General features: G+C 36.4%; 6 protein-coding genes across 10 annotated transcripts; 2 read left to right on the forward strand and 4 right to left on the reverse strand.

Moving 5' to 3' along the window:
- Window positions 1–196: 196 nt before the first annotated feature.
- Window positions 197–896, forward strand: LOC106340637. 3 transcript variants are annotated; one of them, XM_013779479.1, is made up of 2 exons: window positions 197–404; window positions 507–896. In XM_013779479.1, the coding sequence occupies exons 1-2, from the start codon at window positions 264–266 to the stop codon at window positions 774–776; spliced, it is 411 nt and encodes a 136-aa protein (XP_013634933.1). In that variant the 5' UTR covers window positions 197–263; the 3' UTR covers window positions 777–896. The 3 variants fall into 3 exon arrangements, with proteins under 3 accessions (XP_013634933.1, XP_013634934.1, XP_013634935.1); XM_013779480.1 differs by having other exon boundaries at window positions 510–896; XM_013779481.1 differs by having other exon boundaries at window positions 573–896.
- LOC106340639 lies at window positions 764–2,000 on the reverse strand. Its single transcript, XM_013779482.1, has 3 exons — window positions 1,938–2,000; window positions 1,333–1,418; window positions 764–1,235 (listed from the first exon to the last, which is right to left on the reverse strand). Exons 2-3 carry the CDS (start codon window positions 1,408–1,410, stop codon window positions 936–938), a joined length of 378 nt encoding a protein of 125 aa, XP_013634936.1. The 5' UTR covers window positions 1,411–1,418; window positions 1,938–2,000; the 3' UTR covers window positions 764–935.
- A 478-nt stretch (window positions 2,001–2,478) lies between these two features.
- On the reverse strand, window positions 2,479–3,381 carry LOC106339895. Its single transcript, XM_013778761.1, has 3 exons — window positions 3,042–3,381; window positions 2,848–2,976; window positions 2,479–2,767 (listed from the first exon to the last, which is right to left on the reverse strand). The coding sequence occupies exons 1-3, from the start codon at window positions 3,354–3,356 to the stop codon at window positions 2,585–2,587; spliced, it is 627 nt and encodes a 208-aa protein (XP_013634215.1). The 5' UTR covers window positions 3,357–3,381; the 3' UTR covers window positions 2,479–2,584.
- A 633-nt stretch (window positions 3,382–4,014) lies between these two features.
- Window positions 4,015–12,842, forward strand: LOC106341267 (ATP-dependent helicase BRM-like). 3 transcript variants are annotated; one of them, XM_013780072.1, is made up of 16 exons: window positions 4,015–4,273; window positions 4,365–4,524; window positions 4,725–4,997; window positions 5,043–5,957; window positions 6,061–7,368; window positions 7,521–7,633; window positions 7,849–7,936; window positions 8,038–8,124; window positions 8,242–8,334; window positions 8,638–8,721; window positions 8,808–9,011; window positions 9,145–9,387; window positions 9,460–11,010; window positions 11,094–11,573; window positions 11,672–11,920; window positions 12,003–12,842. In XM_013780072.1, exons 2-16 carry the CDS (start codon window positions 4,387–4,389, stop codon window positions 12,591–12,593), a joined length of 6,417 nt encoding a protein of 2,138 aa, XP_013635526.1. In that variant the 5' UTR covers window positions 4,015–4,273; window positions 4,365–4,386; the 3' UTR covers window positions 12,594–12,842. The 3 variants fall into 3 exon arrangements, with proteins under 3 accessions (XP_013635526.1, XP_013635524.1, XP_013635525.1); XM_013780070.1 differs by having other exon boundaries at window positions 4,725–5,957; XM_013780071.1 differs by having other exon boundaries at window positions 4,728–5,957.
- Window positions 12,843–14,273, reverse strand: LOC106341268 (ubiquitin-conjugating enzyme E2 6). Its single transcript, XM_013780073.1, has 6 exons — window positions 14,083–14,273; window positions 13,897–13,976; window positions 13,621–13,735; window positions 13,481–13,533; window positions 13,258–13,386; window positions 12,843–13,179 (listed from the first exon to the last, which is right to left on the reverse strand). Exons 1-6 carry the CDS (start codon window positions 14,124–14,126, stop codon window positions 13,025–13,027), a joined length of 576 nt encoding a protein of 191 aa, XP_013635527.1. The 5' UTR covers window positions 14,127–14,273; the 3' UTR covers window positions 12,843–13,024.
- Window positions 14,274–21,147: 6,874 nt separating this feature from the next.
- LOC106339450 (AT-rich interactive domain-containing protein 1-like) lies at window positions 21,148–23,778 on the reverse strand. The gene is made up of 3 exons (XM_013778261.1): window positions 23,670–23,778; window positions 22,486–23,258; window positions 21,148–22,185 (listed from the first exon to the last, which is right to left on the reverse strand). The coding sequence occupies exons 2-3, from the start codon at window positions 23,248–23,250 to the stop codon at window positions 21,445–21,447; spliced, it is 1,506 nt and encodes a 501-aa protein (XP_013633715.1). The 5' UTR covers window positions 23,251–23,258; window positions 23,670–23,778; the 3' UTR covers window positions 21,148–21,444.
- Window positions 23,779–23,962: the final 184 nt, after the last annotated feature.

Consider the following 23,962-nt stretch of genomic DNA (forward strand, 5'->3'; position numbering starts at 1 on the left):
CGGTCCGGTTTCGGGTCGGGTATTTTTGGGTCGATTCCAGTTCGAGTCTTCGGGTCCAGGTTAAAATGCCCAGGTCTAGAGGAGAGGATGAAGATAACAGAAACATCAACCGCAATTATTCGTACCAGCTGGCAGTCGGTAAACGAATGGGTCGTCTATAAAGCCCAAACATAAATTAGTGGGCCTAGCTTGGAAGTATATATAGGTTTCCTTTTCTCTCTCTCAAAACCTAAAATCAAGAGAATAGTTTTGGAAGAGATCTTATGGCAACAGCACAGAGACACAATGACGAGGAGGAAGAGGCTCAGATCCCAAAAACAGAGTTTGAAACATCTTCTGAAGTTGAGTCAGACAAAAAAGCAGAGAGATCCACCACCAAACTTGACAAGCAAGCTATTCCCAAGGTAGTAAGTTAGTAACAAAACTTGTTTGGCAGATCACTGTTAAAAATTCTCTCGTGTATATTTTATTCGATGATTCATTCATATATAATATAAAAAAAAAAGCAGAAAAGTCCTAATCTGACAAAGGAAGAGAAGACAATAAGGGATAGTTACTTTTATTGCTGCCAGAATTTCTTTACCCTTCCCGAGATGATCGATTACATGAAGGTGAATCATGGTTTGCCAAAGACCACTGTGACCAATGTTTTCAGGGAACTTTTAACCGGTCGCAATGGTGAAGCTTATCTGAGAGCTTCACAGAGAAGAGGTCTTCAGAGGAGTAGTAATGGTACAACAAGTGGTAGTGTAGGTTCTTCTTCTTCGACTAAGTAAGTAGTGCTTGCTTTATTATTTGGATTATGATATCCACAAACTCATGTTGCTTTTCTTTGATTCGATTTGGATTTTTGTAAGGTTTTTGTTTACATTTTATTAAGGATTCAATTTCATATTGATGAATATTTTTTCCAAGTAATTTTCCGAAACATACCTCTAAGAAGGAGTGCTCAGATTGTCATCTGATTCCCGCCTTTTGCGCTCAATTTTCCTTACTGTAGAGTGATACTGTGCAGCTCTCAGATACATTTCAGCATTTATTCTTTTCAACATCTCCCTGAAAACCTTCGTCACCGTCTCTGCTGTTAAGCCGCGGTGCCTGGTTGTCATGAACTCAATCAGCTCCGGTAAGGTGTAGAACTGTCGGCAGCAGGAATGGTAGTTGGCCTTCATTATTGCTTGTCCTACCGTCAAAGGATTGGTAGCTTGACTCTGCCTTCCTCTGCCACTCCGGCCCTATGACATGATTTGTTACAATACTCAGATCTTTTAAAGGCTGTGTTCCCAAGTTATATAATATCTTTTGATATATACGTCAATGAATCAGTCTTACCGACGAAGAAGCAACATCAGCATCATTGTTATTCAACGAAGAACCTCCCTTCTCCTTGTTGCTTTTCTTTTTGTCCATTGTCAGTCCTGCAAATTTTTAGAACCTGATCATAATCATCTTCAATAAAGAGTAAGAATCGCAAACAAGTAGAGATTTTCAAAACAGATCATCACAATAGTAGAATCGAGAGAATCTACAGAATGATCAGTTAAAACAATCCGCAGCTGACTACCATTTCCGAATCGATCATCATACACTGATTCGGTAAATCTAAAACTGATTTTACGAATCAAACGCCTGTTTCGATTTCAATTCACGATTCCACAAACGAGATTCGCGAATCTGAGATTCAGCTTATGAATCAAATGTCAATCTCTGATGCAACGATCGCTAATTTCAAAACTCTAAGCTAACAATGAACAAAAATCCAAAAAAACGAAACGAGCGATCAGTTCTGAGATTCCATGGAGATTGCAAACGAATCTATAAACTCGAATTTCAGTTCGAATCAACGAATCAATGAGCAGCTAGCAATCGATGAATCATCGGAAACTCAAGTTCCGAGTATGCAAACAGCTCCGGATACAGAGAAGAGATTGACGAACTGGCGGAGATGAGGAGGAGACGGCGATCAGATCGCCGGCGTTTCTCTCTTCCGACGATTATTCTCTCTCCGTCTCTGCTTGGCGGGACTGACAAAGTAACAAACTCTTAAAAAGATATTTTTGTTTATATTTTTCAATTTTTTTTTGTTATGGGCCGATGGGCCGTATACTTTAATGGGTTTATACGCTAGTATTAGTAGTGTCTTGAATATGTCAAAGGATGAGTTTATGTAATTCAATGGCTATTAGGAAATGTGATTAGTGCTTTGTATTATATAATGTTGTTCTTATTTGATTTTTCACTGCATTTGACTTGAAATTATTAGGCTACAGAATCAAGGAAATGTGATTAGTGCTTTGTATATAAACCGAGTGTGCAGAAGGTGCGTCCTTTTAGCACTTTTGAGTGGAAGATTTACCAGAATCTTGTGTGTAAAACTGTTTTTTTTTTTCTTATGTGCATATGTGACAGGACCACTATAAGGCTTAATTCGTTCTTGTGCTGTATGCAACTTTGGATTAATAGCTGAACAGTTAGGAATAAGCTTTAAATGAGAAAGAAAAAACAAGCCTCCATTCTTATTGTATTCTAATATCTCAGCTAAAGAGTTGAACTTTCAGTAAACTTCCTTACAGAATCAGAAATCCTATAGTTCATCCTTGGCAACATCGTTCTTGTTATCACTATCACCATCTTCACCACCCTTGCTCTGCTTCGCTTGAAGTTTTTCAACAACATCATCAAGTGGAGGATCTCCAGGTCGTCGAAACTCTTGCTTCCCTATCTTAACCTCATAAGCCTCTTCTTGGCTCAACACGAACTCCCTTAGCTACAAAGAGAATTGATTCTAACTTGTCATCAAGATCGCTGACTAATCATTTTAAGTAAAAGTTTCAAACTTTCTATTACCTCAGTCACTTCCTTGCCGTTCTGCATATTGAACATCACCGTGCTTCGATCCACGGCCATGAATCTCACTCCTAACCCACCCGTTCTCAAAACTTTCGTCCATTTCATAGCAATATCCACCACCATATCCTTAAACCAAAACCACCATTATTCAAATCGCATAGTAAGATTCAAATCGGTTTGATTTACCTTACCTTAGTACGTTTGACGCCTAGCCGGAGCTTGACGAACCCGACGACCGGCGCGAAAGTCCGTTTAGCCATCTCCTCCTGGATCTGATCGAATCCCATGTTGGAGAAATCCGGAGGCGGATCGAACTCGGGCGTCGCCGCTTTGCTCCCCCACTGTTTCCACGATTCGTCTTCTTCGCTGTCTTCCACGTCGTCTAGATCGTCGGTGATCTCGATCCGCCGCTTCCCCGCTTCGACGGATCCGTGAAAGTTAGAGATGAGAAGAAGAACGAGGCAAAAGAGTGGAATCAAGGAAGAGGAACGAAGCATCTTCTCCATTGTTTCTTTCTTCTTTATTTCTAAAAATCGGTTGCGTCACGACAATTAACGACATTTAACTGAAACCTGCTCATCTAAAACTACTTGCCGTTTTCTTTATTTGTAAGAGAAATGCGTGCCGAGTAGTGAACGTTTTAAAGGAGGCAAGAAGAAGGCCTTATATTATAAAAGCCCAGTCTAGTTTTTGCTAATATTTAAACCCATTAGTAGAAAATCCGAAATTGAAGCACACAGCATGAAGCCAAACCAGCCCAAAACATATTTAATTTGACTATTAGTCCTGTAACCTGTGTTTTCAACAATTTCAATAAGTAATTATAATGTACAAGACATAAAATTATTTGTAATGATTTTTAGCCAACCACCTTTTGATATTATTATTACCCAATATAAAACTAAATACATTTAACATTTTGCCAAAGGAAAAAGACAAAAATTCCGAAACAAAAAACGTGGACAAGTGCCAAATAAATCACACGTGTCTCGACATCATTTGCCCATTTTTGATGCAGAGAAGGATAGTTACGTAATAAAAGTGAAAACCGAGGGCGTCGTCACGCATTTTCCGTGTACTGATAGTGTGGGCCCCGACAATAAAATAAAAAAAAAATAAAAATATCGGTTTTATAGACCTCTTCCTCCAAAATAAATTAAAAATAAATAAATAAATAAAAGAAGAAATGGGAAGTAAATCCCATCCCAGCTAGGGTTTGACTGCAGCAAGGGGGGGAATCTCTGATCGCGTGAATTCTGGAGAGTGAGAGGAATCGCCATCGCTTCCCGTGGATTTCGTTTCTCGAGAAGCCACCCCACAAAGGATCTGGTTTATTCCGTTGCATCCCGCGACTTCGTTTCTCCCTCCCAAAAAGAAATTCGATTCAAATCTAGAGAGAGAGAGAGAGAGAAAGTGGCAGAGAGTGAGTGTGTGGCTTTGTAACGTTTATTGCTTTTTTTTGTTTGTTGTTAGGGGTTTTGAACATTTTTGTCTTTATTGTGCATTTGAATTAGGTTTGATTGCTCGAAGAATTGAATGCAATCTGGAGGCAGTGGCGGAGGCCCCGCCCGGGGCATGGGTCCGGCGGGTCGGACCAACTCCACATCATCCGCTGCGTCTCCGACTTCTTCATCTTCATCCGTGCAACAGCAGCAGCAGTTGGCGTCTAGGCAGGTAAAGAGTTGCGAAATTATTGTAAAGTTTGTTGGAATTGTGAATAATGTTCGTTTTGGAGGTGTAAAATGATCTTTGTAGTCGCTAATTTTGTTTCTTAATCTTGCTTTCATTCAGTTGCCAATTTATTTAAATTCAGTTATGTTGAGTAACGCTATTTGAATTCTCTAATAAATTTTTAATGCTTTTTATAATTGCAGCAGCAGGGGAGAAACTCAGAGGCAAATGATGGCATGTTCGCGTATCATCCTGGTGGGGTTCAGGGGATGATGGGAGGTGGTAACTTTGGTTCTCCGTCTGGCTCTATGCAGCACCGGAGATTGTTTGACTCTCCTCAACAACAACAACAACAACAACCACAGGGCTCTTCCCAAGATGGCCAGCAAAGTTTTAATCCGATGCAGCAAGCGTATCTTCAGTTTGCTTTACAGGCGCAGCAACAAAAGGTGCAGCAGCAAGCTAGAATGGGAATGATGGGTTCATCTAAGGATCAAGACGCACGGATGGGTATGTTGAATATGCAAGGCGCGATGCAGCAGGCATCTAATCAGGCACAGGGCTCGCCGTCTAATCCATCGGCTGAACAGTTTGCTCGCGGTGAAAGGCAGATGGAATCAGGTCACGAAACAAAACCCCATCCCCAGCAAGTTGGGACTGGACAACTAATGCCTGGAAATATTACAAGGCCAATGCAGGCACCACAGGGTCCGCAGGGTGTGAATAATATGGGGTCCAACCAACTCGCGTTTTCACAGCAGTGGCAGGCCATGCAGGCGTGGGCGAGGGAGCGTAATATTGATCTCTCGCATCCTGCCAACGCCAGCCAAATGTCGCACATACTCCAGGGAAGAATGGCTGCCCAACAGAAGTCTAATGAAGGAAATGTGGCTTCACCGTCACCGTCTATTCCAGTGTCTAGCCAGCCATCTTCATCTTCACGTGTTCCAGGTGAGAACTCGCCTCGTCCCAACTCTGCTGGTGATATCTCTGGGCAGTCAGGATCAGGAAAGGCCAGACATGCGATATCTACCAGCTCATTTGCCTCGACTTCCAGTCCTAGAATGATGAACCCGGCTGCGAATCCATTCTCTGCCCAAGGGAGAGATAATCCAATGTATCCTCGCCATTTAGTTCAGCCTACGAATGGGATGCCCTCTGGAAATTCCATGCAGACGTCTGCGAATGAGACACATGTTTTGGATCACAATGCTTCTACAAATAAAGGTTTAGGTTCTGCTGAACATTTGCAGATGCAGCAGCCTAGGCAGATGAATGCACCCAGTCCAAAAGCTGTTCTATCTGACGCTGGTTTACTCAGTAAATCTTCCCTTCAGATTGGACAGGGGATCAAACAAGAGCAACAGCGATCAGGATTTACCAAACAACAACTCCATGTTCTCAAAGCCCAGATACTGGCATTTCGTCGTTTGAAGGTGTTTAGCTCTGTCTGCCTCTTCATTTAATATTATTTTTTCATATAACCTGTCTACAAATCACGTTGTTTGATTTTCTTTCCTTTTACCTTTTACTTGACAGAAAGGAGAAGGTTCTTTGCCTCAGGAGCTTTTTAAATCTATTGCTCCACCACCGCTTGAAGTGCAGACTCCGTTGCAGATTTTTCCTGTGAAAGTACATGTTCAGGATAGGTCTTCAGACAAAACTGTAGAAAACCAAGCAAGGTCACTGGAGTCTGGCAAAGAGTCTCAGACTGCTGCTTCTTCAAATGGACAGATTTTTGCTAAAGAGGAAGATAATGGTGGAGATACAGAAGTACCATTGGCGACGGGCAACAGCCAATTATTTCAAAATCTGGGAAAAGAAGCTGCTTCTACTACTGCGGCTACGAAAGAGGAGCAACAAACTGATGTATTCCCTGTTAAGTCAGACCAAGGAGCAGATGCTAGTACTCAACAGACTCCTAGAAGTGATTCTAATGCTGATAAGGGAAAAGCTGTTGCATCTGATGGAGGCCAATCTAATGTTCCGGCACAAGCAAACTCTCCCCAGCAGCCTAAGGATACAGCCTCCGCCAGGAAATATCACGGACCATTGTTTGATTTTCCCTTTTTCACTCGAAAACATGACACTTATGGATCTGCAACAGCCAATGCCAACAACAATCTCACATTAGCTTATGATATCAAAGACCTGATCTGTGAAGAAGGTGCAGAATTCTTCAACAAGAAAAGAACAGATAGTTTGAAGAAGATAAATGGTCTCCTAGCAAGAAACTTGGAAAGGAAAAGGATTAGGCCGGATCTTGTTTTACGGCTTCAGATTGAAGAGAAAAAGCTCAGGCTATCGGCTCTTCAGTCTCGTGTTAGAGATGAAGTGGATCGACAACAGCAGGATATAATGTCCATGCCTGATAGACCATACCGTAAGTTTGTGAGGTTGTGCGAACGACAACGCCTTGAAATGAATAGACAAGTACTGGCCAACCAGAAAGCTGTTAGAGAAAAGCAGCTGAAAACCATTTTTCAGTGGCGTAAGAAACTCCTTGAGGCTCACTGGTCTATACGTGATGCACGCACTGCTCGTAACAGGGGAGTTGCCAAATACCATGAAAAGATGTTGAGAGAGTTCTCGAAGAGACCAGATGATGGCCGGAACAAAAGGATGGAGGCACTGAAAAATAATGATGTAGAAAGGTACAGGGAGATGTTGCTGGAACAGCAAACAAATATACCTGGTGATGCTGCTGAAAGATATAATGTTCTCTCTTCATTTTTGACCCAAACGGAAGATTATCTCCATAAACTTGGAGGTAAGATTACTGCCACAAAGAATCAACAAGAAGTGGAGGAAGCAGCGAATGCTGCAGCAATTGCAGCGAGATTGCAGGTGTACATATTGCTTTTATACTTTACCCCTAATTTTCAATTACTCTAGACAATTTCAACTTAAATGTGGACTTTGCATGTCTTAGAGAGCAGAACTCTTCTTTTTCAAAGTTATTGTTGATAGTAGCTTGTCTGTTTCCGTTCTTGATGCAGGGCCTTTCAGAAGAAGAGGTCAGGGCGGCAGCTGCTTGTGCTCGGGAAGAAGTTCTGATCAGAAATAGATTTGTGGAAATGAATGCGCCAAAAGATAATTCATCTGTTAACAAGTAAGTCATTACACAGACCAAAAAAATTTAGATGGGGAAACAGCAAAGCACTAGTTGTTACTCATAACTTATCAGCCTGTACAGCTTACTGCTTAAAAAGTATGTGCTGATCTGTAAAATACCGACACTCAGACTGTACACAACGCACAATTGGGAATCTCCTTGGGTGCTGCCTTTAGCGTTTCCCTTACCCTTTTTGTTATGCCTTACTCTAGGTATTATACTCTGGCTCATGCTGTAAATGAAGTCGTTGTGAGACAACCGTCGATGCTCCAAGCTGGAACTTTGCGTGATTACCAGCTGGTATTTCTTTCATCCAGGCTCTATCACGTTGTATTGTGAATTATTTTTCTGTTGTGCCACATTTTACTGGTTTCTAAGCTATTCTTCTCTGTGCCCTTCAGGTTGGATTGCAATGGATGCTCTCCTTGTATAATAACAAATTAAATGGGATCTTGGCTGATGAGATGGGTCTTGGAAAAACTGTGCAGGTTAATTTTGCTCTCAGCAGGGATTCTTGGATTTACTGTACTTGCCTTGGGCGAGCATTAAAGCAATTATATTCTGTTGGCACTATATGCTGATTATTTTTGGTTTTCTCTGTGTAGGTAATGGCACTGATTGCTTACCTTATGGAGTTCAAGGGGAATTATGGACCACATCTCATCATCGTTCCTAATGCTGTTCTGGTGAACTGGAAGGTTTGTGATTTCTGTTAGAATATCCTATAATTTTCTCAGAAACCATGCACCAACGGTTTATTCGAGACCTCACGTCTATAAACTCATAATTTCGAAAGTCACTTCCCCAACAACCCACAATTCTCATTTATCCATTATTTATGCTTAACTTTGACTCAAGCCTGTTAGTTGTGCTGACATAACCATTTCCAGTTGATGAACTCGTCTGTGTTCCGTAGAGTACTTATCAGCTCTTGCTATCTTTTGTCGACTTCTATATGATAATTTTATACACGGTTAACAGTTTTTCTTTTTCTTTTGCAGAGTGAACTCCATACTTGGCTGCCATCCGTTTCATGCATATATTATGTTGGTACAAAGGATCAACGTTCAAAATTGTTCTCTCAGGTAAACTTTGAAAAAGCTACATTTGCTCGAGATTTTGTTTTAAAATTGTTGATTGATAGAAAAATCTCCTGTTTTCTTTAACACAGGAGGTTTGCGCCATGAAGTTCAATGTCCTCGTTACGACTTATGAGTTTATTATGTATGATCGATCAAAACTCTCAAAAGTTGACTGGAAATATATTGTTATTGACGAAGCACAACGGATGAAGGACAGAGAATCTGTTTTGGCCCGAGATCTTGACCGATATCGCTGCCAGAGGAGATTACTTCTCACTGGGACACCTCTACAGGTTGGTAAAAGTAAAGCTAATTGGGCATTAATTGATGACATTTAACATTTGGAAACCAAGATTCCATGAGTTGTTCATATCATATTGAATGCGATATAGATGATTCTTATTCTGCTTTTATGAAATCTTGTAGAACGATCTGAAAGAGCTTTGGTCACTATTGAATCTCCTCCTTCCTGATGTCTTTGACAATCGAAAAGCATTTCATGATTGGTTCGCTCAACCCTTTCAAAGAGAAGGTCCTTCGCATAATATAGAGGATGACTGGCTGGAGACTGAGAAAAAGGTCATAGTCATTCACAGGCTTCATCAAATTTTAGAGCCGTTCATGCTCAGACGTCGTGTTGAGGATGTCGAAGGTTCACTTCCTCCTAAGGTAGGATCTGTCATATATCGATGCCATTATTTTTCGTCTAGATGATTATTCTGACAATGCTTTCGGTTACAGGTTTCCGTAGTTTTAAGATGTAGGATGTCTTCTATTCAGAGTGCCGTTTATGATTGGATCAAAGCTACTGGAACTCTAAGAGTTGATCCAGACGATGAAAAACTTAAGGCTCAGAAGAATCCGATCTACCAAGCCAAGATATATAAAACTTTAAACAATAGGTGCATGGAGTTGAGGAAAACATGTAATCATCCGTTGCTCAATTATCCATATTTCAATGATCTTTCCAAGGATTTTCTCGTAAGGTCATGTGGAAAATTGTGGATTCTGGATAGAATTCTTATAAAGCTACAGAGGACAGGCCATCGTGTATTACTCTTCAGTACAATGACTAAACTCCTTGATATCTTGGAAGAGTATTTGCAATGGAGGAGGCTCGTATACCGCAGAATAGATGGGACTACCAGTCTAGAAGATCGGGAATCAGCTATTGTGGATTTCAATGATCCGGATACTGATTGCTTTATTTTCTTGCTTAGTATACGTGCAGCTGGAAGGGGTCTCAACCTTCAGACTGCTGACACAGTTGTGATATATGATCCGGATCCAAACCCCAAGAATGAGGAACAAGCAGTTGCCAGAGCCCATCGTATTGGGCAGACGAGGGAAGTAAAAGTGATATATATGGAGGCAGTTGTTGAAAAAATGTCTAGCCATCAAAAGGAGGACGAGCTTAGAAGTGGTGGTTCAGTAGACCTAGAGGATGACTTGGCTGGGAAGGACCGGTATATAGGATCTATTGAGGGTCTCATAAGGAATAATATTCAGCAGTACAAGATTGACATGGCTGATGAAGTCATTAATGCTGGGCGGTTTGACCAAAGGACGACTCATGAAGAGCGGCGAATGACATTGGAGACTTTATTGCATGATGAAGAGAGATATCAAGAAACCGTCCATGATGTACCTTCTCTCCATGAGGTGAACAGGATGATTGCCAGAAGCGAGGAGGAAGTTGAGTTATTCGATCAGATGGATGAAGAATTTGACTGGACCGAAGAGATGACTTGTCATGAACAGGTGCCTAAGTGGCTTCGAGCTAGTACCAGAGAGGTGAATGCTACTGTTGCTGATTTGTCCAAGAAACCGTCAAAGAACATGTTGTCAAGCAGTAATCTAATTGTGCAAACTGGCGGGCCTGGAGGTGAGAGAAAAAGAGGGCGTCCCAAGAGCAAAAAGATTAACTACAAGGAAATTGAAGATGACATTGGATTATTCTCTGAGGAAAGCTCTGAGGAAGTGAACGTTGATTCTGGGAACGAAGAAGAGGGAGGAGACATTGGACAATCTGATGATGATGAGCTAACTGGTGCTCTTGGTGATCAACAAACCAACAATGGCGAATCTGATGGAGAGAACCCCGTCGCTGGTTATGATTATCCTCCGCGGTCTGGTAGTTATAAAAAAGTCCCTCCACAGGATGATGCCGGTTCTTCAGAATCTTCGCCAGAAAGTCATAGATCGAAAGAGATGGCTTCTCCTGTTTCTTCAAAAAAATTTGGCTCTTTGTCTGCATTGGACACTAGGCCAGGTTCTGTCTCGAAAAGACTGGTAGGCACCTGGTTTTGTCTTACATGCCTCTCTTCTTCCTTGTCGTGTGTGTAATGTTTGTTTCTTTAATAATGTTGGAACAGGTAGATGACCTAGAAGATGGGGAAATAGGAGCCTCTGGGGATTCTCACATAGATCTCCAACGATCCTATGACCGTGATGAAGGGGGAGGAGAACAGGTTTTGCAACCTACAATAAAACGGAAACGGAGTATTCGTCTAAGACCCCGTCAAACAGCAGAAGGAACAGACGGTAGTGATATGCCTGCAGCTCAGCCATTGCAAGGCGATCGTAGCTATCGATCAAAATTGAGAACAGTTGCTGACTCGCATGGTTCAAGACAAGATCAGAGTGATTCATCCTCGAGACTTCGGAGTTTACCTGCAAAGAAGGTAGCTAATACTTCCAAGCTGCATGTATCATCACCAAAATCTGGTAGATTGAACGCCACACAGCTTCCCGTGGAGGACAACGATGAAGCTGCTAGAGAAACATGGGATGGAACTAGTCATATAGGCTCTTCAAATGCAGGTGCAAGAATGTCCCCCATCATACAGAAACGGGTATGAATATATTTCATTGCGTTCTATTTTATTGTCGACGAGTCTGTACATTTATTTTGTTTGGGTTTTTTGAACTTACCCGGTGCTTGACTTTGCAGTGCAAAACCGTCATTAGCAAACTCCAAAGGAGAATCGACAAGGAAGGTCAGCAGATTGTGCCTATGCTGACGAATTTGTGGAAGAGAATTCAGAATGGTTATGCAGCTGGAGGTGTGAATAATCTTTTGGAGCTACGAGAGATAGATCAGCGGGTGGAAAGGCTAGAGTACGTAGGAGTTATGGAACTCGCATCTGACGTGCAGTATATGCTAAGGGGAGCAATGCAATTCTATGGATTCTCACACGAGGTTTAAATTTTTTTGCATCTCAAATAACTATAAACTCTTTCGATTTTGTGTGTGTTGATAATGTGAATAAAATCTTCCGCAGGTGAGATCTGAAGCAAGGAAGGTTCACAACCTCTTCTTTGATCTACTGAAAATGTCTTTTCCAGACACAGACTTCCGGGAAGCAAGGAACGCTCTTTCCTTCTCTGGCCCAAGCCCAACTTTGGTATCTACATCGTCACCAAGAGGACCAGGTGGTATTAGTCAGGGTAAGAGGCCAAAGCCGGTAGACGAAGAGGAACCGGAGCCAAGCTCTCAACAACGCGAGAACTCAAGGATCAGAGTACAGATACCTCAGAAAGAAACAAAGCTTGGCGGGACATCAAGCCACACCGATGAGTCTCCAATTCTAGCTCATCCAGGGGAGCTAGTAATCTGCAAGAAGAAGAGGAAAGACAGAGAAAAGTCTGGTCCGAGAACCCGAACCGCTGGGTCCAGCAGCCCGGTTTCGCCTCAGGCTATGATAGGTCGTGGTCGTAGAAGTCCAGTGTCAGGTTCGGTTACAAGGGAAACAAGGCTAGCTCAAGCTACTCATCCAAACAACAGCGGTGCGGCTGGTGATTCAGTTGGATGGGCTAATCCGGTGAAGAAGCTAAGAACAGATTCTGGTAAAAGAAGGCCAAGTCATTTGTAGACAAGAGTAAGCCTCTGTTTGTGTTTGTCCTTAGTGGTTGGATGTGATTGCAATGTAGCAGCGAGTCTTTGACCTCTAGTAAACAAATAAGTCCCTATCTTAGGTCTATGATTACTTTCTTGGCATGTTTAAACTTTACAGTAACCATTAGAAGATATAAGTCCTTCACTATCCCCATCTTTAGAGATGTTTAATGTATAAAAAACAAACAAAATGAGATTATGGATTCATGTTTAATTTGTTGTAAAAGATTGCAAATTGTTTAATTTTATTTACAGTTGAAGCAAATGAAATTTTCAATATTCCTAAAGGATTAAATAGAGTTTACAAATTTACAGAGGAGTGATTTTTCTCCTCTATATGCAATGAAGCATCAATGGTTTTATATTTTTGGAAATGAGGTGCAAAGTGAAAGATTTGTAACAGAATAATTAAGGATCGGCTTTTCCAGCAATTTCATCGTTATCATCAGAGTCTGAACCACGATCGCTCATGCTATCATCGTCATCGTCATCTTCATCTTCATCACTTGAGATCTCCTCAGGTGCTCCTATGTCCTCGGGTTTAGCATATGCCTTGCAATACTCTTCAAGGTGTCAATGAGAGGTTGAAGTGAATTAGAGAAGTAAATGGGAAGAGAAGAATGTGAATTTTATTTGTTTACCTTTGACTTTCTTCTCATAGGCTGCACGGTCTCGCATCAAGAGAGAGGCAGCTTCTCCGTTGAAAGGATCAGATGGGTTTGGATATAGAAGCAGCTGAGGAAGGAATGACTCGAAGACATTGATAAGATCTGATAAAACAAACAACAGAACATAAATGGATGCACTACCAATACAATCATCAAGGCATTCAAAAACACACACACAGAAAATAATATATATTACCAAACATTGGGCTCCATGTCTGGTTTATTACATCTAAGCAAACTGCGCCCGAACTGCCACACAAAACATGAGAAACATATAGTTTTCTAGATAGTGCGCGAGATAGATCAACATTGATAAGCTATTATTGTGTGACTTACGACTCATCGACATTGGGGTGATAGATCTTGTTGACAAAACCAACAGAAGGAGATTTGTAAGGGTAAGCTTCAGGAAGTTCGACTTTGATCTTCCATACACCTCCCTCATATAGACCTTCAAACACAACAACAAAGATAGGCACTTAAAAGCTTTCGTTTCTCTATGCTTCTACAACGATCCAATACACAACAAAGAAAAATAGACTCTTAAGGCATTTCAACAAGTAGCTTATAAGCACAATCAATCAACAAGACAAAAGAGACAGAGAGGATTACTGTCAGTGGGGCCATGGAAAGTGACGTAGAACATCTGCAAATCGTCGTTGATTGTATCCACCTTGTAATCACTCATCATCCTGCCATCCCAAGAAGAAGACAAAACATCAATAATAAGAGCATCATCAACAGATCCAAATCGCGAGATGAATTCGATCAAGTGAAGAGAATTGAGCATATACATACAATTTCATCATGTCCATCTCTCGGCGTTTGCTCGGTGAAGCCATGCCCCGATGATTCTCCCTTTCTTCTTCTTTCTAGAATCTGATTTGATAGAGAGAGAGAGAGAGAGAGAGAGAGAGAGAGATTCGAAAATGAGAATGGACTTTTATTTGCCTTATCCTTTTCCCTTTGCTTTTTTTCTTTTCTTTTACTTTACTGTTGCCGTAAGATCTTTAACAACTAAACGATTAGTAAATTAATTAATCGTATTCAAACCAATGGCTAGTTCATCATGTCTTGTCGATTAGCAAATGATGCTTTGAACGTAATTATTTACTAAACTTTCACCCGTGCACCCATGCAATTTTTTTTTTGTTTTAATAAAATACAAATATATCACATTTCACAACATGAAAAAGTAATTGTTTGTATATTTGTTGATTGTTTATATTGTGATGGGATATTAGACAAATCAAAATGATGTATTATATAAGATATTTGTCAATTAATAATATTTAACTATATTATCCTATTTATAATGTATATTTATTTATTTCTTACAAATATTTTATGTCAAATAATAATTCTAAATTTTCAAAATAAAACATCTTAGGTAAATTACAAATAGCTGGGTTAATATATAAACGATATATATTATTATTTGAAAAGTAAATTTGCTCATTTTTCATTTTCTCCGTAATTTTAGGTTTAGTCATATTTTATTTTCAATTATTAATCAATAAATATTTTTAGTGATTTAGTTGATAATTTATCATTCTCTTGATAATAATTAAAATTTTCTAAGGATAATATGATAGTTAATTTTATATTATATTTTCTTTAGTAAAATATATTATATATGTTTATATTATATTTGGTTTAGTAATATTAATTCGGATATATTTTAAGATATATATATCACATAAGATAAAATGAATCTTCTATCTTTTAAGATATTTTTTTTATTACAAACAAAATCACCCATTCACATAATTTCTTTAACAAGTTGGAAAAAATTCAAAAATATTTATAATTTTACTTTTCAAGTGATATTTTTTAATGTTGTTTTTTCTAACCACATTCTAAATTTGTAGTAATGTATGTTAAACTCTCTTTCAAGGTATATGAAAATCGTTAAATTTTTTTATCAATTAATTTGGTAAAACTTTGTAATACTGCCTAAATCAGTGGAATAACATCTATAAAATTACTATTTTCTTGAAAAATAGAGACAACAAAGGCTCAAAACTTCTTTGAACACATCAAATGTTAGTGCAGGATACAACTATGCATTAAAACAATATTTTCATAGTTTTTGAAATTTTTCAAAATCTATGTGTTAAGCCGTACGAAAATATTGAGTTTTGGTAAATGTTTTATATACTCAAGCATATAATCATTAGTGTTGTTTAAATTTTTTAACCACATTCTACATTTGTATTAATTTATGCTAAACTATATTTCATGGTATATAGAAATTGTTATAATTTTTTTATCAATTAAATTAGTAAAACTTCGTAATACTACCTAAATCGGTGGAATAACCACTATAAAATTGCTATTTTCTAGAAAAAGGGAGACAACAAAGTCTCCAAACCTCTTTAAACATCATCATATGTTAATGCATGATACAACTATGCATTAAAGCAATATTTTCATATTTTTGGAAATTTTCTCAAAATCTATGTGTTAACCCCCTACGAAAATATTGAGTTTTCGGTAAATGCTTTATATACTGAAGCATATAATCATTAGTGTTCTTTAAAATTTTTAACCACATTCTAAATTTGTATTAATGTATGCTAAACTCTTTTTAATGGTATATGAGAATCGTTATAATTTTTTTTATCAATTAATTTAGTAAAATTTCATAATACTGCATAAATCGGTGGAATAACCACTACAAAATTGCTATTTTCTTGAAAAAGGGAGATAACAAATGCCCCAAACCTCTTTGAACATCATCATATGTTAGTGCATGATACAACTATGCATTAAACAATATTTTCATATTTTTGAAATTTTCTAAAAATCTATGTGTTAACTCCCACAAAAATATTGAGTTTTTGGTAAATGCTATATATACTGAAGCATATACTCATTAGTGTTGTTCAAAAATTTTAAGCCAATCTATATTTGTATTAATGTTTGTTAAACTCTCTTTCATGGTATATGGGAATCGTTATAATTTATTTTATCAATTATAATAAAACTTCATAATACTACCTAAATCGGTGAAATAACCACTATAAAATTGCTATTTTCTTGAAAAAGGGAGACAACAAATGCTCCAAACCACTTTGAACATCATCATATGCTAGTGAATGATACAAAAATTCAGTAAAACAATATTTTCATATTTTTTGAAATTTTCTCAAAATCTATGTGTTAACCAACCCCCTACGAAAATATTGAGTTTTCGGTAAATACTTTATATACTGAATCATATAATCATTAGTATTGTTTAAAATTTCTAACCACATTCTACATTTGTATTAATGTATGCCAAACTCAATATTATGGTATATGGGAATCGTTATAATTTTTTTATCAATTAATTTAATAAAACTTCATAATACTGCCTAAATCGGTGGAATAACCACTATAAAATTGATATTTTCTTGAAAAAGGGAGACACCAAAGGCTCCAAACCTCTTTGAACATCATCATATGTTAGTGCATGATACAACTATGCATTAAAACAATATTTTCATATTTTTGAAATTTTTTCAAAATCTTCGTGTTATCCCCTACGAAAATATTGAGTTTTCGTTAAATGCTTTATATACTGAAGAATATAATCATTAGTGTTGTTTAAAATTTTTAACCACATTCTATATCTGTAATAATTTATGCTAAACTCTCTTTCATGGTATATGAGAATTGTTATAATTTTTTTATCAATTAATTTAGTAAAACTTCATAATACTGCCTAAATCGGTGGAATAACCACTACAAAATTGCTATTTTCTTGAAAAGGGGAGACAACAAAGGCTCTAAACCTCTTTGAACAGCATCATATGTTAGTGCATGATGCAACTATGCATTAAAACAATATTTTCATATTTTTGAAATTTTTGAAATTTTCTCAAAATCTATGTGTTAACCAACCCCCTACGAAATTACTGAGTTTTTGGTAAATACTTTATATACTGAAGCATCTAATCATTAGTGTTGTTTAAATTTTTTAACCACATTCTACATTTGTATTAATTTATGCAAAACTATATTTCATGGTATATAGGAATCATTAAAATTTGTTTTATCAATTAAATTAGTAAAACTTCATAATACTGCCTAAATCGGTGGAATAACCACTATAAAATTGCTATTTTCTTGAAAAAAGGAGACAACAAAGGCTCCGAACCTCTTTGAACATCATCATATGTTAGTGCATGATACAAATATGCATTAAAACAATATTCTTATATTTTTTGAAATTTTCTCAAAATCTATGTGTTAACCCCTACAAAAATATTGAGTTTTTGGTAAATGCTTTATATACTGAATCATATAATCATTAGTGTTGTTTACATTTTTAACCACATTCTACACTTGTATTAATGTATGCTGAACTCTCTTTCATGGTATATGAGAATCGTTATAATATTTTTATCAATGAATTTAGTAAAACTTCATAATACTGCCCAAATCGGTGGAATAACCATTATAAAATTGCTATTTTCTTGAAAAATGGAGACAACAACGGCTCCAAACCTCTTTGAACATCATCATATGTTAGTGCAGAATACAACTATGCATTAAAACAATATTTTCATATTTTTGAAATTTTTGTGTTAACCCCTACAAAAAAATTGAATTTTGGTAAATGATTCATATACTGAAGCCTATAATTTTTAGCGTTGTTTACATTTTTTTAACCACATTCTACACTTGTATTAATGTATGTTAAACTCTCTTTCATGGTGTATGAGAATCGGTATAATGTTTTTATCAATTAATTTAGTAAAACTTCATAATACTGCCTAAATCGGTGGAATAACCACTACAAAATTGATATTTTCTTGAAAAATGGAGACAACAAAGGCTCCAAACCTCTTTGAACATCATCATATGTTAGTGCATGATACAACTATGCATTAAAACAATATTTTCATATTTTTTGAAATTTTCTCAAAATCTATGTGTTAACCCCTACGAAAATATTGAATTTTTGGTAAACGCTTTATATACTGAAGCATATAATCATTAGTGTTGTTTAAATTTTTTAACCACATTCTACATTTGTATTAATGTATGATAAACTTTCTTTCATGGTATATGAGAATCGTTATAATTTTTTTATCAATTAATTTAGTAAAACTTCATAATACTGCCAAAACGGTGGAATAAATACTACAAAATTTGCTATTTTCTTGAAAATAAGAGTCAGCAAAGGCTCCAAACCTCTTTGAACATCATCATATGTTAGTGCAGGATAAAATTATGCATTAAAACAATATTTTAATATTTTTTGAAATTTTCTCAAAATCTATGTGTTAACTCCTACGAAAATATTGAGTTTTCGGTAAATGCTTTATATACTGACGCATATAATCATTAGTGTTGTTTAAAAAAATTTAACCATATTCTACATTTGTATTAACATATGATAAACTCTCTTTCACGGTACATGAACATCGTTCAAATGTTTTTAATAAATTAATTTAGTAAAACTTCATATACTCCAGAAATTAGTGGACTAGCCATTATAAAATTGTTAAATATAAAATTAAACAAAAAGGAGTTAAGATACAAAAATTGTTATCAAATATTTATTATTCATAATCATTAATATTGCTTTTAGTTAAAGAAAATACGAGAATATTCTTTTGTACACTATTTATCAACTTATTTTTTTAAGAATTCTAAATTTACACGTGGTTACAAAATAATATTGTAATGTTTCTCAATTAATATATAAAGGATTACAAATATAACAGAGAATTTTCTATGAATAATGATGTGACGTATATTACAAATATCTTTTTTGTCGATTGGGTGATATTTTTCTATAATCAAAAAGAAGATGAGAGTTATTTTACAGAAAAAAAGAAACGTGTGCAATAAACTTTACAAGACGTGAAGACAATAAGTTTAGATATCTTTCCTAAAAAATATTTACGTGTCAACATGCAAAACCAATTAACATTACCAACATTCCTATTTTATTCAATATTACATGTTTGAAATTTCAAAAGATATTATCATCTAGTTTAATATCTATATTATTATTTATAAAGTGATTTTGCTGATTTGTCACATTTTCCATGATTATAGCTAATTTTTATTTATGAAGTGATTTTGCTGATTTGTCACATTCTCCATGATTATAGCTAATTTTGCTCATTTGTCATATTATTATTAGTTTTTAGCTTAAATATTTAATTTATTAATTTAAACAATATAAATATTTCGAAATTTTTAATTAATTTATTAATTTAAATAGTATACTATTTCAAACTTTCTAATTGGAATTATAATTATTTTAACTTTCACAAGTTTCTTATTAGTTTTTAGCTTAAATCATTAATTTATTCATTTAAATAATATAACTATCTCAAAATTTCTAATTAGAACTAAAATTATAATTGTTTTAACTTTCACAAGTGAAGACCAATTCTCTTTTTTCATGTGAGGTAAGATGTTTAAATTTTATAGTTTCATTTTTCTCATTCGTTCCAAGTTGTATCGTTTTTTTTGTTCGCATTCCAAGTTGTATCATTATAGTTTTTTTTTTCATCCTCTAGGTATAGTGTTTTCTGGTTGTTTCAATTGCTTGCGTTATATTCATGATATCACTTTCATTCTGATGTGAACATTCTCTTTTCAGTGGTTCAATCATTTTGTTCAGATCAAACAATATGTTTTTGTCAAACAATATTATTGGTGGAGTTGTTTACATTGACGGCTATATGAACAACATCAAAGCTTAGTTATCTCTTTAGCTTTAGATCCTTTTTTGGGTTCTTGACATCTTTATTTATATACTTTCGATATTTGTTTTATGTTTAGTTGGAGTTTTATGTTTTTCTTTCTTTCGTTGAGTTTAAAAGACTAGGAAGCAAATCAATTTTGTTATATGCAGTTTGAAATTATGAATTAGTTATTCTAAATTATTTAATGGCAGTTATTTCCCTTATATGTTTTTTTACTGTTTAATTTATAAGAAAACTTATGCTTTGATATTAAGTTTAGAGAGTTGCTTATGTGTTATGAACATGCGTTTAATGGTTTAATCTTTAAAACGGCTAAAGTAGATATATTTTTAATGAATAATTAGATTTATTATTATATAATTAACTATAATAATAATAAAACTATAATTATTATTTTTTTGTTTACTAAATGTAACCTTATGAAATATTTTGATAACTCAATGTATATATTAATCAAGTAAACCAATGAAATATTATCATTATCTCAATTTGTTTTTTTTTTTAATTTTTCTTCTAAATTATCATCGAACTCTATTTTTTATTTACTTTTTCTTTATTTTATTTTTGCTTGGATTTGTATGTTTCAATGTTTTTTTGGTAATTTAATACATTTTTCTGGTTCAAAAATACAAAGTAGATTAAGAGAGACCAAAAGTTCACATTCTTCCTTGTCCAAAAATGAAGTTTACATTCTTATTTTATTGTGTGTAATATTTGATATATAATTATGCTCTCATGGTTTCATAGTTTTATAGTTTTCATTTGTACTAAGAAAACGTAGACCAAGATAAAAATAAAAAAAAAGTAAAATGATTAAGAATATAAAGAATAAATTATTGTCATGTTTAAATCATAAAAAATATATTAATAACTATTAGTTAAATGATTATGCCCGCATGTGCGGACAAAACACCTAGTATAAACTGGTTTAAGCTTCTCAGGACAACACAAAAACCGTATATAAACTAGTGCATTGTGATGATATGCCAAATAAACGACTAATGAGTTTAACTTAGTTTGTGCGAGTTTTTTTCTTTAAATAAAGTGGGCAAGTTGAGAGTTTTCAAGTAATATGATGTATTCGAAATCATGGAAGTTTGGTAAACATTTCATCATTTTTTACCATTGGAAACAAAACTAAAAAAAAACTAGCAATTACATTTTGCCTCTGTTGTATTCACCAAACCAATCCGAAATTTCACTGTACCCAAAAGTTTTGACAAAGCCTTGTAAGCAATGCCAACCACAAAAAAAAAAAAAAGAAGAATACTCTTGCATCAAAACAATGGAGAGATGGAAGTATCTACCATAGAAAACACAACCAGAATTTGCAGAGCCGATGTTACTGACTGATGAACCCTTCGCCCAACGAGTTTAAAGCAGTTTCAATGGCAAATAGATATGCCTCCAAAAAGGGAAAGAACAAAAATGAGACTGCTCCTCTCTATCGACGTCTTTTTTTCTTAGGGGTAAGCAGGACATGCTTCTGAGATGTGTTTGCTTCGATGGTTGGATCTCCATTCCCTGGTGCAAGGTTGTAGTATTGATCAGTATCACTGTCTACCTCACCGGGAGTCATTCTACTATGATTTGCCATAAACTGCAAAAGCGTCACGTTGTAATAGTAGCTCACGATCTCTTCTCTGCTCTTTGAAGAAAGAATACTCTTGAGTTCGCTGAAGAAAGATGCGCTAAGTGTAGGTGGAGAAGTCATCAACAGCTTCACCTTCTTCAGTTCTAAGTCCGTCCAATACTTCAGAGTACCTTCACCCATAGAATCAAAACACCACATGTAGAAAGCTGGACCAAGTTCAAGTTTCAGTTTCTCCTGTTTTGTCTTGATATGGAATCTGACACATCCAACAGAACCTGGGTTCTGGCAACCGCAAGGGTCTTGTCTTCCTTTCCCAATAGGATCTCTTTCGATAAGAAGATTACTGTTGCTTTGTTCTTTGCTCAGCGGCCAGACCCGAGTGCCCAACCACTTTGGATCGCTCTCGGTGTTGACGCCAGTCCACTCAGGTACCTCAGCCTGAAACTGTGAGCCAACTCGAGCACATGGTCTATCCTCCTCATCTGAACTGTCTGAAGCCGAGCCACTCTCATTAAATCTGAGTCTCTCCCTCAGATTGTAACTAGGTCCAGCACTATCCTCATACAGAGATGGATGCATCTTCTGGATTTTCTGAAACATACAAGCAAATGATCACAACCCTTGAATGTCATTAACATGGAAGAACAGTGGTGTAATCAGAGAGAACATATCTATTTCAATCTCACACGATTCACAACCTAGCAATAATACTTCCCAGGTGCTAAATCATTCTCATTCCCTAAGTTGCTACTAACAATTCCTTAAAATGCTTTAAGACATGCAATTAATGACTCAACACTCAAGCAGGAAAGTTAATGCATTTAAAACCTATTTGCCTTTTTCAACAACAGCAAATGCAAACTTCTTGAATAACACTATATATACACACACCTGCCAAATCTTCTGACAAGCCGGATCAGTGTTTGTTCTTGAACCCCTAAACAAAAGAAGCTGCTTCCACGGCTCTTCACTTCCATAAGCTTCCCACTTCGATCTATCTGGCACACAACCAATAGATATCCCACAAGGATCCTTGGCAGCCTCCCTTAACCATGTCAACGTCTCCAAAGGACACTCCCGTTTTCTCTTCCCAGGCGAAAAAGAGCAGTCAAGGCTCATCATAACTTTCTTATCATCATCATCATCATCATAATAACTTCTCTTCGTTTTAGATACAAACCACTTAAGCTCATACTTCCTTTTAACCTCACATAGAAAATCTTTAAGCCTAGCAATCAAATCATCCGAGACTCCTCCACACAGCTCAACGCTACTCTCATCGTCACCAACTCTGTTCAACCAACGAGCAAGTGCATCGAGATACTTAACATAGATCAATTTCGCAGAAGCTGCGTTAACCAACCCTAATCCACACTCTCGAGCTACTTCTTCCCACGAAACGGCATTGAATCCGCCTCTTCGACTAACACTGAGGAAAAGATTAAACAAATCCACGACTCTCCCGTCGCCGGTCATCGGAGGAAGAGGTCGGAAACTATCAGCCGAGCAAAACTCCACCAGGAACGATTCGAGCAATCGATGGAACAAGGAGACGAGATCGTTGATGTTGACGGCTTCGGGATTCTTCGGAGTTTTGAAGAAATCGACGGCGGCTGAGGCATCTTCTTCTGCTACTACCATCGACCATCCAGCCATTGACAGCCCTGAAACAAAAGAGAAGCAAATGGATCTGGGAGCTGAAGAATCTCTCGTAAGCTTTAACGATTAAGATCTATGAGCTTCAATGGCGGAACTAGGGTTTTATTTTAGCGGGAAACACAAGAAATCGAACTAAAGAGCATTTTTGGAAGACCCGCCATTAGTTTCTATTTTTGGAAGGTTTGAATTTGATGGACGGTGACCGAAGAAGAAGTTTGGGGTCTAAAACGGAGCTTTTCGAATATACAGACCCCTTATTCCTCAAAATCACATGTATTTTCCTCCCCCACGAAATTAGGGTTGCTAAATTGTAAACGAAACGAAAATCGCCAAACCAACAATGAAAAGAAAGAAAAAAAAAACTGCAGAGATCAGATTTTATTAATTATAATTTTTTTTTTTGTGAAATCACTAACCTTTTCTCTGTTAATTTCTCTCCTTGGTTATTGCCGGTATTAAGAAGAAATGTAAGAGAAATGTTTTGTTTTATACTTTTTTTAAAGGAAGCCCGACGGTTTTTTTATACGAAACGTATTGGAAAATGAGGGAGACCATACCACCATCAAATATATATATATATATAGAGATAATAGCTGTCAAAAAAGACATACTAACTCTAGTTAATTGTTAACCCACTGGTTGGGTTAACCACTTACAAACCAGAATTTGGGTTAAATACTAACAAACCACTAGGGATGTCAATCGGTCC

Source organism: Brassica oleracea, chromosome C4, assembly GCF_000695525.1.
Source record: "Brassica oleracea var. oleracea cultivar TO1000 chromosome C4, BOL, whole genome shotgun sequence".
Classification (NCBI taxonomy): domain Eukaryota; kingdom Viridiplantae; phylum Streptophyta; class Magnoliopsida; order Brassicales; family Brassicaceae; genus Brassica; species Brassica oleracea.